The sequence below is a fragment of the Ctenopharyngodon idella genome, chromosome 24 (genome assembly GCF_019924925.1).
Source record: "Ctenopharyngodon idella isolate HZGC_01 chromosome 24, HZGC01, whole genome shotgun sequence".
Classification (NCBI taxonomy): Eukaryota; Metazoa; Chordata; class Actinopteri; order Cypriniformes; family Xenocyprididae; genus Ctenopharyngodon; species Ctenopharyngodon idella.
Genome location: NC_067243.1, coordinates 1,329,571 through 1,345,098, shown reverse-complemented (window position 1 = coordinate 1,345,098; position 15,528 = coordinate 1,329,571). Strand labels below are relative to the sequence as shown.

At 36.6% G+C, this 15,528-nt stretch overlaps 2 long non-coding RNA genes and 1 gene segment (V, D, J or C); 1 reads left to right on the top strand and 2 right to left on the bottom strand.

The window, feature by feature from the left end:
* LOC127506557 (Ig kappa chain V-III region MOPC 63-like) overlaps window positions 1–8,484 on the top strand; it is a 220,849-nt gene extending 212,365 nt beyond the window's left edge. Inside the window, 1 exon segment of the V gene segment in view lies at window positions 7,990–8,484. Coding sequence covers window positions 7,990–8,306 — 317 coding nt within the window.
* The window catches only part of LOC127506587 (uncharacterized), a 65,123-nt gene that overhangs the window by 42,563 nt on the left and 7,032 nt on the right, over window positions 1–15,528 (bottom strand). The gene's annotated exons all lie outside the window — the stretch shown is intronic.
* LOC127506575 (uncharacterized) lies at window positions 1,308–4,721 on the bottom strand. Its single transcript, XR_007928038.1, has 5 exons — window positions 4,580–4,721; window positions 4,143–4,484; window positions 3,306–3,813; window positions 2,685–3,219; window positions 1,308–1,963 (listed from the first exon to the last, which is right to left on the bottom strand). It is a non-coding gene; the product is annotated as an uncharacterized LOC127506575 (long non-coding RNA).

The window sequence follows — 15,528 nt, the reverse complement described above, 5'->3', positions numbered from 1 at the left end:
TCTATATTCAGTCATGTGACCAGTTTGACCGACAGTTTGACTCTGGCTTTAATAACACAGCTGTGATTGGATTATTCATTACCAGCACTGAGAAATATATGAGGAAACATGTGACCAAGTTTCTGATACATAATGTACATACATACTATATACTATATCAGAATATTATCTATGAACTTTAAGGGAGTTAACTAGTTAGCTGAGGTTCGGGAGCGGGGCTACGCCTCAACCAATCACCTGACTTCTCAAATCCTACAGTACTGTTTGTCTTGTTCTCTTGAACCCTCCCTTCCCCTCCCTCTCTCTTATCCATTCAACCATCCTTATCATCCCCTCTTCTCTTCCTTTCCAGGTTGTATCGGGGTTCCTAATCACTCGGCCAACATTTAACTGAGATGATGTCCCCACCCTGAGACTCTGGGCCGCCAACACCAGACTCCAGATCAACCTGACTATCATCCCCTTCCCCTTCATCCTCTCCCTATTTATCCCTAACTTTCTTCAGTAAATAATTCTCCATCATTCATGGATGTGGTGTGGTCCTTGATCGTGAAATGTCCTTTAAATCGAAAAGGTAAAATATGAGAATCATTATAACTTTGGTCATCTTTATTGACATGTTTTAATTTAATGTTTAAAACAGGATGTTTAAAAAACAATACATCACTATTAAATGTAAATTAGCAGCTTTATTGTAAATAATAATAATAATAATAATAATAATAATCATAGCTCTTCTGGGCAGTGGATCAGTATGACTTTGTCATCATGCTGTGTGCCGGAGATCTCCAGTGCTTCTGGCACTTTGCTCACTATGGTGAGAGCTTCTACTTACACTTCATGGAAAGACATTGTTCTGCATTTAAATATTAGTATGAACTTGAATGGTTTGAATGTTTCAGCTCAGTATGTGTGTGTTCAGGTCCAGCTGGTGACTGTGTGGCCCTTGATAGACATCTGTCTGTGATTGTTAATGCTCCGAGCGGATTAATAATCGGCACAGCTGACGATGAAAGTGCTCAGATTGTCTTCAGTGTTGAGGAGACTGGTGAGTCTCACCTTGATACGTGTAAAGTAAAAATTATACTAAATTGAATGAATGAATAAATGAATGAATAAATGAACAAATGAATGATCATGTGTATCTCAGCAGGTTTTTATCAGATGTGCTTCAGTAATTTCCAGTCGCTTTGGGATCATGCAGGTTTTCCTAAACTTTGGTGTGTATTACGAGGTAGAGAAGAAAAAGACAAGAGAAGAAAAAGGAAAAAAAGAAGAAAAAGAAAGAAGAGGATATGAAACAGATAAACATTTCATTGTCCTTTATTGTGGTAAAAAACAACTGCATCTAGCAGAAACAAACACATCCTTACTGTAATGTGGGCGACAAACCCCGCTGTTAACAAACACTAAACCTGCGACTGCTTCATCTCCATTTATAACCTGATCTCCAGTAATTATCTGAGTCAGACACGACTGTTTCTTCAACATTAGACTTTTTAAAATGTGAAATGGGTTTATTTATTTATTGTTCCTTTTAGTAATAACAAGGTGTTATCTGAACTTTCCCAGTGTATCTCCAGAAACAAGAGAAGCAGTGGATTCCAGTAACATGAAGCTCCTGTGAGGACGCTGAACATCTGCTGATGGAGCTGCTCTATTCTGAGAGGAACAGAATCACCTGATGATCAAATATGAGTTTCACTGTCCACACTTTATTCTCTGAAATGAGTCAGAAGAGTTGGACTAATGGAGAGATGAGGTTTGTTCATGTTCATCAGTTTATAATGAAACACTGTCAGTGTCTGAAGCCTCTGGACTGCTGAGATCGTCCTTGACTCGGTTAGAGAGTAAGAGCTCCAAGAGTTCAATCCACAAAACTATTAATGATACGCTGGATTCAGAAAACAGGTCACGTCTGTGAGCAGTTGTGTTTGTATGAATGAATGAGGGTGAGTGTGGTCTGAAACAATGACAAATTATGCAAATTAGACACAAATATGAACAATCTTTCTGTTAAACTGTTACAGATATTAAACATTTCCCATCATAAACATAAATGAATAATAAACAATCAGCCATCATGTGAAATTCACTGACACTTCCACATATATCATGTAGTTTGATAAAGTAATCTTAATCTGAAATCACATACTCTCTTCAGTAGGCACTTATTTTGATCAAGTAATTACTTCACGATCGCTAAAAAAGTATGTTCTGTATAGTATGAGTGTGTATAAATGTAATCTGGACGTACTACATCTGCCATGTTGTCATTATCTTCAGTATTACTCAGAAGTCTTTCAAATATAATTAATTCGAAGTGATGGTGCTTTATGTAATGTTGTCTAGCGTACGATCCTGTTTGACATTTGTGCTGGCTACTGTTTACAGGCCACCAGGACACCATACAGACTTTATCATAGAAACATTCAGACTGTGAATTCAGACATACTTCTGTTGTAACATACTGTTTTTGACCTACTATATAGAGAACGTGAAGAATGTAATTTTGGATGCAGTCACAGTCTTAAAGGAAAGGTGTGTAGATCTCAGTTATGTTAAAGACATGTGACCCTCTAGTGGTGAAGTATGGAAGAGCAATTAAAGGGATTGACTTTCCTACAGTAAATAATACAGATAATATTGTAGTGTAAAGTTTTGCAGGGACGAGCACCACTCACATTTTCACCAGATTTTAGTCCAGTTTAGTAAGTGATATAAGATTGTATGTTACATGTTTACTAAATACATCATAATAAATAAAGTCTCTGAAAGGTTTGATACACCATTGTGTTGTTTGTGATCCTCCATCAGCAGCTGCAGTATCTCTCAGCTGTATCAGTGCATCACTGTGACGTCTGACTGACCGAGGTTTTTGTACCACTCTTTATCACTGTGTGAACACCCTAGTGCTGCCCGGCCAGTGTAAACTCTGACAGTAATAATCTCCTGTATCTTCAGTCTGGACTCCACTGATGGTCAGAGTGAAATCACTGCCAGATCCACTGCCACTGAATCTAGATGGAGTTCCAGTATAACGGCTTGTTGCTGTATATATGAGGAGTTTAGGAGCTTCTCCAGGTTTCTGTAAGTACCAGTGTAACTCATCACCATTATACACTCTACTGCTGGTTTTACAGTTTATTCTGACTTCTTGTCCTGGTTGAGCTGCTGTTATTGATGGACTCTGAGTTACAGTGTACTGTCCTCTACACTCTGAGAGAAAACAGAAACAAAAATGAAAATATTTTAATAGAATTAAAAATAAACAAAAAAAACAACAACAACTGTATTTCACAAACCTTGAGCGATCAGAGTGAGAGTCCAGATGAAGAAGGTGATTGTGTTCATTGTTGTTCTTTTGTCTTGTGTGATGATGAAGATTGTGTTCTGTTCTGCTCTCAGTCATGAAGTGTTAAACTCACAGCACTATAAACACTCTCAGAGCACTGAAGCATGTGTGACAATGCAAAGAAGTGGGCAGGATTTACAACAGACAAACTCATATACACTAGAGTCACTGAAGAGTTACTTTACATTCTGACTAATGTTAGTCCACACTTTATTCTCTGAAATGAGTCAGAAGAGTTGGACTAATGGAGAGATGAGGTTTGTTCATGTTCATCAGTTTATAATGAAACACTGTCAGTGTCTGAAGCCTCTGGACTGCTGAGATCGTCCTTGACTCGGTTAGAGAGTAAGAGCTCCAAGAGTTCAATCCACAAAACTATTAATGATACGCTGGATTCAGAAAACAGGTCACGTCTGTGAGCAGTTGTGTTTGTATGAATGAATGAGGGTGAGTGTGGTCTGAAACAATGACAAATTATGCAAATTTGACATAAATATGAACAATCTTTCTGTTAAACTGTTACAGATATTAAACATTTCCCATCATAAACATAAATGAATAATAAACAATCAACCATCATGTGAAATTCACTGACACTTCCACAAATATCATGTAGTGTGACAAAGTAATCTTAATCTGAAATCACATACTCTCTTCAGTAGGCACTTATTTTGATCAAGTAATTACTTCACGATCACTAAAAAAGTATGTTCTGTATAGTATGAGTGTGTATGAATGTAATCTGGACGTACTACATCTGCCATGTTGTCATTACCATGTGACCTACCAGCATCAGTTGGGTCGCTTCACTTTCACAAATCCTCTCCTGTGGCCTCATGGGATAGTAAAGTGTCCATCAGAAGTAGCAGGTCATCTCAGTACTTTTGGCCTGTTCTTTTATAAATACTGTGAATTCAGACACACTTCTTTTGTCACATACTTTTTGGCCTACTAAGTATGTGATTTTGGATGCAGCCACAGTCTTAAAGGAAAGGTGTGTAAAATCCATTTATGTTAAAGACATGTGACCCTCTAGTGGTGAAGTATGGAAGTGCAATTAAAGGGATTGACTTTCCCAGTGAATAATACAGATAATATTGTAGTGTAAAGTTTTACAGGGATGAGCACTCTGAGAGAAAGAACAAGAAAAAAATATATATATTATTTAAAATTATAAACATTTAATATTTCAAGAGAATAATTGTAGAGCTGCGTTACACAAACCTTGAGCAAATAGTGTGAGAGTCCAGATGAAGAAGGTGATTGTGTTCATTGTTGTTCTTTTGTCTTGTGTGATGATGGAGATTGTGTTCTGTTCTGCTCTCAGTCATGAAGTGTTAAACTCACAGCACTATAAACACTCTCAGAGCACTGAAGCATGTGTGACAATGCAAAGAAGTGGGCAGGATTTACAACAGTGTGTGCTGATAACAAACTAATAAACTCTCTACATATAAGATTTGGTATTTCAGTGGTCTACTTTAGACATTCTACTGACTGTAAGTAACTTTACAACTACATGTCAACTTATTCTACTTACCCGAACCCAAACCTAACAGTCTACTACAGTCTACTAATACACTAATGAGAGTTAGTTGACATGTAGTTGACAAGTTACTTATAGTTAGTAGAATATCAAAAGTGACCATCGAAATAAAGTGCAACCAAAGATTTTACAGATTATGTAGTTTATAATAATTGTAAATACTGATCATTGTAAATATTTTTTAATTTTAATTATAAAATGTTTTTTATGTTTTGCAGACTGATAAGACACTAGTCTTTGACTTTATATGAACATCTGTCAGTGTGGATGAAGCATTTTCAGCTTTCAGCTTTTTTTTTTTTTTTTTTGTAGAAATAATCTATTCACTCTCATTCATGATTCATTTATATAAGGTGAATGTTTCTGATAATATGTGACCAAGGTGGATGCTGCGTCCCAATTCGCCTACTTATATTACGCCCTAAAAGTATGTACTCTTTCTGTGAACAAAAAGTACATACTTTAGCAAAAGAGTAGACAAGCTTTGGGACATACTATCACGTCATACAATTGCGTCTTTGCTCTCTGTCGCATCCTGTCACCGTAAACTGGCCTGTCAATCATCTTACATCCTCCACATTTCATTTAGCTAATTTCCTACCGTATCGGAGAGAAATGCAGTAGCACGTTGATCTGCAGTCGCGGGTCTTTCATGTGGAGAACTCTCCTCATATTAATGCATAATGATGCATTTAAAAGTTAATGGCCAATCGGATCTTTATAAAAGTCCACATTGGTATTAGGTGAAATATAACACGGATAACATTAAATAAATATTTTCTATCAGGTTGAACTGATTATTAGCCACTCAAACCTCTCAGCGTCGGTCGCGCATATCCGCCATGTTTTGTAGTTTTTTAACACTTTTTACTCGTGTTTGTAGTTCTGAACTGAATCCTCATCCAAAGCGCAATGGGTTGTGGGCAATATTAGCCTTTATAGTGTGCACGGATCCACACTTCCAAAATCTACCAGAAATAGTAGACCATCCGGGGACTTTTGGCATACTCTTTCCAACATACTATGCTTTGGGACACACTTATTTTAATCTCACATATTATTTAGGATGGATAGTATGGACATTGGGACGCAGGGAAAGTGAGCAGCATTCAGCTGGTCATGTGATCTCAAAATGGTGGCCAACTTAAGGAAGAAAAATAAAAGATTTTTTTTAGGCTCCTAAAATGACTATAGTATCATGAAAGTCGATCATTTTAAAAATATTTGTCAAACACAATAATTATTTCTTTGTGAGTACAGTAATGTACTACATCTTTAAAAACATGTTAACAATGAGAAAAAGTTTTACTGTATTTAGAGTAAACAAAAAAAAAAAAGATACATGATGGTGTTTTGATGAAGGTTGACATGTTCATCAGGACTCATAATCAGGTCATGTGACAGTAGATTAAACAATGTGCTTATGAAATGTTCAGAATTATTGATTAATTTATTTGAAGCTGCAGGTTTTTCTGTGAATCATGATGATTGAGCTTCATATGAACAGCAGAAGATCATTATGAGAAACTCACAACATCATCCATGATAAAAGAGGTCAAAGGTCACCTCAGAGGTCACAGATCATCAGATATATTTCTATAAACAGTGTTATATCAGCACAAGACTAAAGAATGAATGAGAAATATAACATATAAAGTCAAACTGAATCATGTTTTAAATAAGATTAATAAACTCTTCAGCTGATCATGAAAATAATTACACTGTTTTTGCAACAACAAACATTTTGAATGAAAGTGTGTTTGTTGTTCTTTTCTGAAAAGCATTTTGTCCAAACTGAATGTTTGAGTGTTGAGAAGATCTGAGTTTCTTCTAATATCAGTGTGTTGAAGTGTTGTTTCTCTCTCTCTGCTGGAGTTTGTGTTCACTCGAGTGGAATAGAGGTTTTTGTACGACCGTTTCATTAGATTGTATCACTGTGGTGCACTTTCGGTGGAGGAACTAAACTGGTGCTCGGTAAGTCCTTTTAAATAACAATTTTTTAAAAAAACAATACAATTTAGATTTCAGAAAGTGTTTTACAGTTGAAACAAAAACATTTTTTTTTTTAATAATAATATTGTGCTGAAACTTTACTTGAAGCATTTATGTATAATGTGTTATGAAGGTATCCATAAATAATGCCTTTTCATAAATAATTGTAACCAAAATTAAAAGCCATTATATTGACAAATTCAGTGTTACATCTGAAATTGGTTGTTTGCAATTTGTTTTACCCCATTATACTTTCTAAAGGTGTAACAGTGAATAGATGATATTATAATGTGTTATAACTGCTTAATGAATTATTCATGAGATCATACATGCAGTATAATGTGTATAATGATGCTTAATTAATGCATTAAAAATACTTTTATAATTCATTGTGTATAAAGGCTTTAAGTAAAGTCTTACTGATATTGTTTTATAATTATTAAATCTAAAACAATGATATTGTCATGTTTATTCATTCAGAAGAACGACATTATTCCTTTCAAAAAAATCTAAATATTTTTCCATAATGTGTCTCACTGTGAGTTTAATCAGTTTATTACTAGTTTAATTTTCCTTCATTTATTTCTACACTGTGTTCATATAGTTCATCTTTCATTGTAGATATCATGGGGGGAAAAAAGAAATTTGGCATCAGATTGTAAATGTTGATATTTTCTGTAGTTCAGTCAATGAAACTGAATCTCTTTTGCTCATGTTGTGCTTGTAATTCAGTGTACAAAGTGTAATTTAATACAAACAAAATATATGTATATGATTCAGTTGTTTTAATTCTGTTTGAAATTGAGTTACATTTTGAGCTGAATATCTGAAGTAAAATTTAAGAACTTTATGTTCAGAGTTTAAAACTGCTGGAATTAAGTCAGTCAGTGTCTCAGTATATTGAGTTTAATTTCTGAGGTTTGATTTAAATGTATATAGTGATTGTGTAGTTTGTATATTGTATAGTATATGAGCTCTAGTGATGTTGAATGACATGAAGGATCAGATTGTTGTATTTTTGCTGCTGTTGAAATGCTGTGAGTGAAACAGTGTGTTTTCTTTGTGTTTGTGAATGTGTTGTGTTTGTCTCCTGCAGCTGGTCCCACAGTGAAGCCCTCAGTGTCTCTGCTGCCGCCCTCTTCTCTGCAGATCTCTGGAGACTCAGCCGCACTGCTCTGCCTGCTCAGCTCTTACTCTCCACAGGGGGCGCTGGTGAGCTGGACACTGGACGGGTCAGAGGTCACCGAGGGGGTCGTGACCAGCGCAGAGAGCCAGCGGGACGGCCGCTACAGCCGCAGTAGCGTCCTGACACTCAGCAAAGCACGCTGGGAAAAGGGAGAGGTGTACGTCTGCAGAGTAACACATGATGGAGCTCCTCATGAGGTCTCGTTCCACAAGAGCTCTGAGTGCTGATGTTTCTCTCCTGAAGATGAGCCGTATCTGAGTGTCCTGTGTCAGGCAGGATTCACATGAGTCTAGTGCTGCAGCTGTAGTGATTTACAACTCAATACTGAAAGAGAGCTGGCGTGTCAAAGCACTGTGTGATCTTTCAATCTGCTGTAACATTCAATAAAGCTTCTCAACAAGTTCACTTTGTGTCTGACAACATCATTCAACTAACAGATGAAGATGCAGGTGCTTTTCACAAACTTGATGTAAATGTCAAATAAAGCTCTTGGGGTTTGAACATGGTCTCTGGAGACAGAGCTGCTCTATTCTGAGAGGATCAGAATCACTCCACCCTGACAATGCAAATGGGCTTTTCAGTCTCACTGTTTGATTGGTCACATGATCTGGACTGGAACACACCAGTTTCACTTCTGCTGAAAATGTGGTGATGAAAATATATATGAAAATGTCATGAAAATCAAATGGAAAGCATCACGTCCAGACAGCAGAAGTGACTGAATTCAGTCTGTTCAGTTTGATTGACAGGGATCATATATTACACCTAAAACATGATGATCATATTAAACACTGACTCATTCTCTTCATAAACACAAGATTGATGTTGATTTAGATGATCTAGTGTTATTAGTGTTTGTCTGTGATCAGTGTTGTGATTGTGTTTATGAGCAGCAGCAGCTGAAAGTCATGTTTGTTGGTTGATGAAGAAGAGCTCTTGATCATGTCATGTTCAGTTCATAGAGCTATAAACACATTCAGAGCAGTGAAGCATGTGCCGCTCATGTAAAACACCCTCTGAATTACACATCATTCTCTACAGGACACAACTGAATGATTCCTGCTGTATCAGTAGTCAATGATCTTGCTGCTCAACATTTAAACACTTGTCTATTGTTTGCTGTAGCAGTGCAGTGTACTTTCAGAAACCCTCCACCTCCCCCAGCTCCACCTGTCCAGATCTGCTATGGGGTGATTCATGTTTGCTCGTACAGCAGCAGCATGTTGTGTGTGTTTTGGCAGTGGAAAGTTCTGTACTCTACAGCAGATATAATCAACAGCAGCAGACCAAACACATTAACATTGTCATATTCATTACCATGACAAACTCTCCAAGAATTGTCATGTCAGAAATCTAGTTCAGTCATGAAACTGAAGATGGCACAGGCTTCGATCGGTCCTTTACATGCAGTCTGTAAGCAATCACATCAATACCAAATGACTCAGGCTGATTGGTCTCTGCTGATCCTGCAGCCAATGAGATCCCTTGCTCAACATTTAATAGTCTGGTTCAGTGTTTGCTGTAGGCTAGTCCTGCAGCGCTATAAGAGTTCCTCAGAAATTCAGACACTTAAGATAAGTCAACAATGTTTTACCATTCCAGATACAACGTTACATGGTCTGATGTATCAATGAATATAAAGCCAAACATACACATGTTCAAAATGTTTGCTGTAGTGATGAGAGAAATTACGTTTTTGAAAACTTTATTATTATTATTATTAATTATTGATGATTATTAATTATTAATAAATCGGTAAACGAGCATAGTTCCTGCATGTGTGCTGGGTCGGGCCTATCCTCGTTCATGTCCATGGCATGTACAGCAGAGACAGCCTGTCCAACAGCATTAAGTTCTTGTTATCAGGGACGACGTGAACCGACAGGCTTTAGATGGAAGTCTCAATCGTTCTGTTGGCACAGATGCAATCACTCGACCTGGGTAACATCAGAGTATTATAATTTAGCAGAGGGATTTCTTTTAAGTTATAAAGCATAGCTTTAATTTACCAATTATGTTTTCAAAAAGAATATTAAAGAATATTACAAAGCATGCAGTAGAAGAGTAATAATGCAAACAAATGTTAATAAAAAGGCTTGAATACAAACACTTTTCTCTCTTTGCTGTGAAAGTTCAGTATAAGAGGAAATGTCAGGCATCTTAGGGGGGCACTGCAGTATTGATCTGGTGAAGGAGGAGGCCATCGAGTAAAAAAGGTTGAGAAACACTACACTAGTGTCATCACATCGACACAACGTCAAAGTGACTGACAGATAGGGAACTCAGTTATGTAACAGACACGGCATCTAGTGATGAAGCATGGAAGTGCAGTTAAAGTGACTGACTTTCCTGCAGTTTGATTACATTGTAATGGCAAGTTTTGCAGGACCAAGTGTGACGGTCTTGCCTGGGTGGTCTTTCTGCTAAGCTGCACAATGGAGAACACGTAGAAATAAGGGAAACTGCACGGAGAATTAAAATCACTTCCACAGCATGTCTCATTATCTCTGCTGTTTATTTAAAACAGTTCTTTCTTTTTTAGTCTTTTCAAATCAATTAAATCTTTATGCGCTGTGATCGTATAGTGTTAACAATTTTTCAATTTGACAACTTCAATAGATATTTCAATGAATTGATCACAAATAAATGAAAACTGAACATTTCAATTAAATTAAGTTCAATTCGAAGGGTAAACATCCCCACCTAGCGGCGAACATATACAATTCCATTTGAACAATTAATTAATACATTAAACATGAAAATAACACATCTTACAACATACCTGCACAATGGAGAACACATAGGAATAAGGGAAACTGCACGGAGAATTAAAATCACTTCTACATAAAACAAAGACAATGCACAAATTAATTACGACTAGGCCTCGTAATACAAACTAAAAATAACTCAACATAAAACACCACATTCGACGCCAAACACATATCAACAGTTCTACAAGAAGTTCATTGCAGGATAAATCAGCAATAAAGCAGTTAGTTATGTGTTTTTAATCATTTTAACTTATAATTCTCCGGCTGCTGAAAATGTGCCACTTACCCACAGCATGTCTCATTATCTCTGCTGTGGGCGGTCCCTATTTCACGTGCTAAATGCCATCACGCAGCAGACAGATGGCGCTGTCCCCATTTATGCATCAATTTAACACTTTTACACACCGTTACACAAGCACCACTAACATTTATATATAATATAAAGATTGTGTTTCATGCTTAGTACATCCAAATAAATAAATAATGTTTCTGAAAGGTTTGATACACCATTGTGTTGTTTGTGATCCTCCATCAGCAGCTGCAGTATCTCTCAGCTGTATCAGTGCATCACTGTGACGTCTGACTAACCGAGGTTTTTGTACCACTCTTTATCACTGTGTGAACACATATTGACTGTTGATATAGTGGTAACTCTGACAGTAATAATCTCCTGTATCTTCAGTCTGGACTCCACTGATGGTCAGAGTGAAATCACTGTCAGATCCACTGCCACTGAATCTAGATGGAGTTCCAGTATAACGGCTTGTTGCATAAGATATGAGGAGTTTAGGAGCTTCTCCAGGTTTCTGTAAGTACCAGTGTAAGTAATTACCACCACTCACTCTACTGCTGGTTTTACAGTTTATTCTGACTTCTTGTCCTGGTTGAGCTGCTGTTATTGATGGACTCTGAGTTACAGTGATCTGTCCTCTACACTCTGAAAGAAAACAGAAACAAAAAATAAAAATGATATTTGACATTTTAATAGAATAAAAAAAAATATATATATATATATATATATATATATATATATATATATATATATATATGTATAACAACTGTATTTCACAAACCTTGAGCAAACAGTGTGAGAGTCCAGATGAAGAAGGTGATTGTGTTCATTGTTGTTCTTTTGTCTTGTGTGATGATGAAGATTGTGTTCTGTTCTGCTCTCAGTCATGAAGTGTTAAACTCACAGCACTATAAACACTCTCAGAGCACTGAAGCATGTGTGACAATGCAAAGTGACTCTCTCTATTTAAATCATGTACTCTTGTGCTTTGGAGGAATGTAGCAGTTTTCACAACTCATGAAATATATTTCTTTAAACAGTGTTATATCAGCACATGATAAAAGAATGAATGAGAAATATAGGATATTGTCACAGTTAGCATGTATAAACGATCCAAAAAGAGCAGAATGCACAATGAAGATACCTTTAATGAAACAAACATTACTTCAATAGAAGATGAAGAACAGAGGAGAACTCAGGGTTTAAATACACAGAGGAAGAGAATTAACTGAAACAGAACAGAGCCGTATTTATCAAGCCTCTGAGAATTACTCACAAGAACACTGCTAAGAACTGACACATTATATATATATATATATATATATATATATATATATATATATATATATATATAATTGTTGTTATATAAAAAATACATTTATAAACAAATTACAAACAACAAATACAATAGAGATACAAATCAAATAAACTTGTTTTTCAGATAGAGCAGGGTTTTTTTTTTTTTTTTTTTACCATGTATACATTTATTTAACATCTTTTGTTGTTTTATTAACATTAATGACAGACAAATATTTAATTAGGCTACTGTCCCTTTAAGACCGAATCCATGGATGTAATATTTAATATACTGACACATATCCTGTTTTCACCCACCTGTTTACGTCCACTTAAGCCATAACCGACTGTATTTACGTGAGATACTCCACACGATGGACATTTTGACAACTATGTGTGCATTTGACCATTCAGGCGTAATGAAAACTGATCGCGCGCTGTGCGAGAGAACTGGGATCGCGCGCAAGTAAAGAGAGACAGCGCGCGCGAGAGAGAGCGCATCTGGTCTGTGTCTTTCAGCGTGATTCCGCCTATCTCGCCTTCACTAATCGATAATAAATTGTGATTGGATGGTAATTTTGTTCTATGATGAATTGATTGGGCTGTCTGTGTGTGACAGAACACTACTACTGCTACTCATTCTGTGATCACCCAGTTGTAGGGTCATTCTACATGGCAAGATGTCTTAAAATGTATTTCTTTTTTTTTTTTTTTTTTTTTTTTTTTTTCTTTTTTTAACATTTAAACTTAGACCAGATTATTAGATTACCCTTTGACTTTATGAATACACATAAATGACAGCTTAATGATTTATTTATTTATTTTATTATTATTATTATTTTATTTATTTTTTTTTTTTTTTTGTGCATTTATTTAAAGACCGCATGTACCATGTTTTTGTCACTGGTGTTATCTTACTTCTCTGGCAATTTTAAAGTTTTTTATGAAATATTTCTCAATTTTTTTTTCAGCACATGTAGTCAAGAGTTACAGAAAAATAATGATAATGCAAAAAATAATGTAACCCAGACAGTCCATAGAAAAGAAAAAAAAAATCTTTTTGGCATATTTACCCTTCTAGTAAAACTTTTATATGTGATAAAAAAGAGGCAGAGATAAAAAAAAATTCTGAGAAATAAAATGTTTTATTAATTATATTAGTATATTAGTATGCAAATTACTGCAGAAAAATATACCTCAATCCATCAGAGTTTAAAAGGAGAAAAGTGATGATAGATAAGAAGTGGATGAGAAGATAAGAAGTTGAAGATCCAAATTCAGTCTGGGGGACTCGCCATCTTTCTTTTCCATCAGCGCGGCTTGATGAATCCACACCATGCACGTAAATCACAGCAGAAAAACTTCTACACATACAACAAAAACTGGCCTGTACACACAGGATAACATTTTTAGAAAACTCATTTTTAAATATATATATATATATATATATATATATATATATATATATATATACACACAGTACCTCACAAAAGTGAGTACACCCCTCACATTTCAGCAACCATTTTATTATATGTTCTCAAGTGAGTAGTCAATGTGCAGCTTGTATAGCAGTACAGATTTACTGTCCTCTGAAAATAACTCAACATACAGCCATTATTGTCTAAATAACTGGCAACAAAAGTAAGTACACTCTAAGTGAACATGTCAAAACTCTGTCCAAAGTGTCAATATTTTGTGTGAGCATCATTGTTATTTAGCACTGCATTAATCCTCTTGGGCATGGAATTCACCAGAGCTGCACAGGTTGTTGCTGGGATCCTCTTCCACTCCTCCATAATGACATTATGGAGCTGCTGGATGTTAGACACATGGCACTTCTCCACCTTCCGCTTGAGGATGTCCCACGGGTGCTCAATAGGGTTCTGGAGATATACTTGGCCACCCCATCACCTTCACCTTCAGCTTTCTCAGCAAGGCAGTTGTCGTCTTGGCGGTGTGTTTGGGGTCATTATCATGCCGTTCAGCCCAGTTTCTGAAGGGAGGGCATCATGCTCTGCTTCAGAATGTCACAGTACATGTTGAGATCCATGTTTCCCTCAATGAACTGTAGCTCCCCAGTACCAGCAGCAATCATGCAGCCCCAGACCATGATGCTACCATCACCATGCTTGACTGTAGGCAAGACACAGTTTTCTTGGTACTCCTTACCAGGGCGTCGCCACACATGCTGGACACCATCGGGCTGTCTTGTGAGCCAGCTTCAGAAGAGGCTTCCTTCTGGGACGACGGCCATGCAAACCGTCTTGTTGCAGTGTGCGGCGTATGGTCTGAACACTGACAAGCTGACCTTCCGCTTCTGCAACCTCTAATGCAATGCTGGCAGCACTCATGCATCTGTTTTTTGAAGCCAGCTTCTGCACCTGACGCACAGCACAAGGTCTCAACTTCTTTGATTCAACTTCTGTGGCCTGTTCCAAGTGGAACCCGTCTCGGAAAACTTCTCTCTATGACCCTGGCCGTTGTGCTGTAACTCAGTTTCAGGGTGTTACCGATCTTCTTATAGCCTAGGCCATCTTTGTGGAGAGCAACAATTCTAATTCTCAAATTCTCAGAGAGTTCTTTGCCATGAGGTGCCATGTTGAACATCCAGTGATCAGTATGAGAGAATTGTACTCAAAGCACCAATTTTTAACTGCTCTAATACAAGATACACACATTTGTATGGTCCTGTCAAGCAGATAAAAACATGAACATGATGAATAGGACATGTGGCTTTGCATGGTTAAACAACATACAACTGTTATCACTTAGGGTGTACTCACTTTTGTTGCCAGCTATTTAGACAATAATGGCTGTATGTTGAGTTATTTTCAGAGGACAGTAAATCTGTACTCCCATACAAGCACATTGACTACTCTAAAATATATCCAAGTTTCATTTCTATAGTATTGTCTCTTGAGAAGATATACTAAAATGGTTGCTGACATGTGAGGGGTGTACTTAATTTTGTAAGATCCTAAAGAGCCAGAGAATGTGTGCTGCATGAAGTCAGAACAGGTAAAGTTTAGTTTAATTACGGTTATAACTTGTCATGTTATCACCTTGCTTTTATGACATGCTATTGCATTT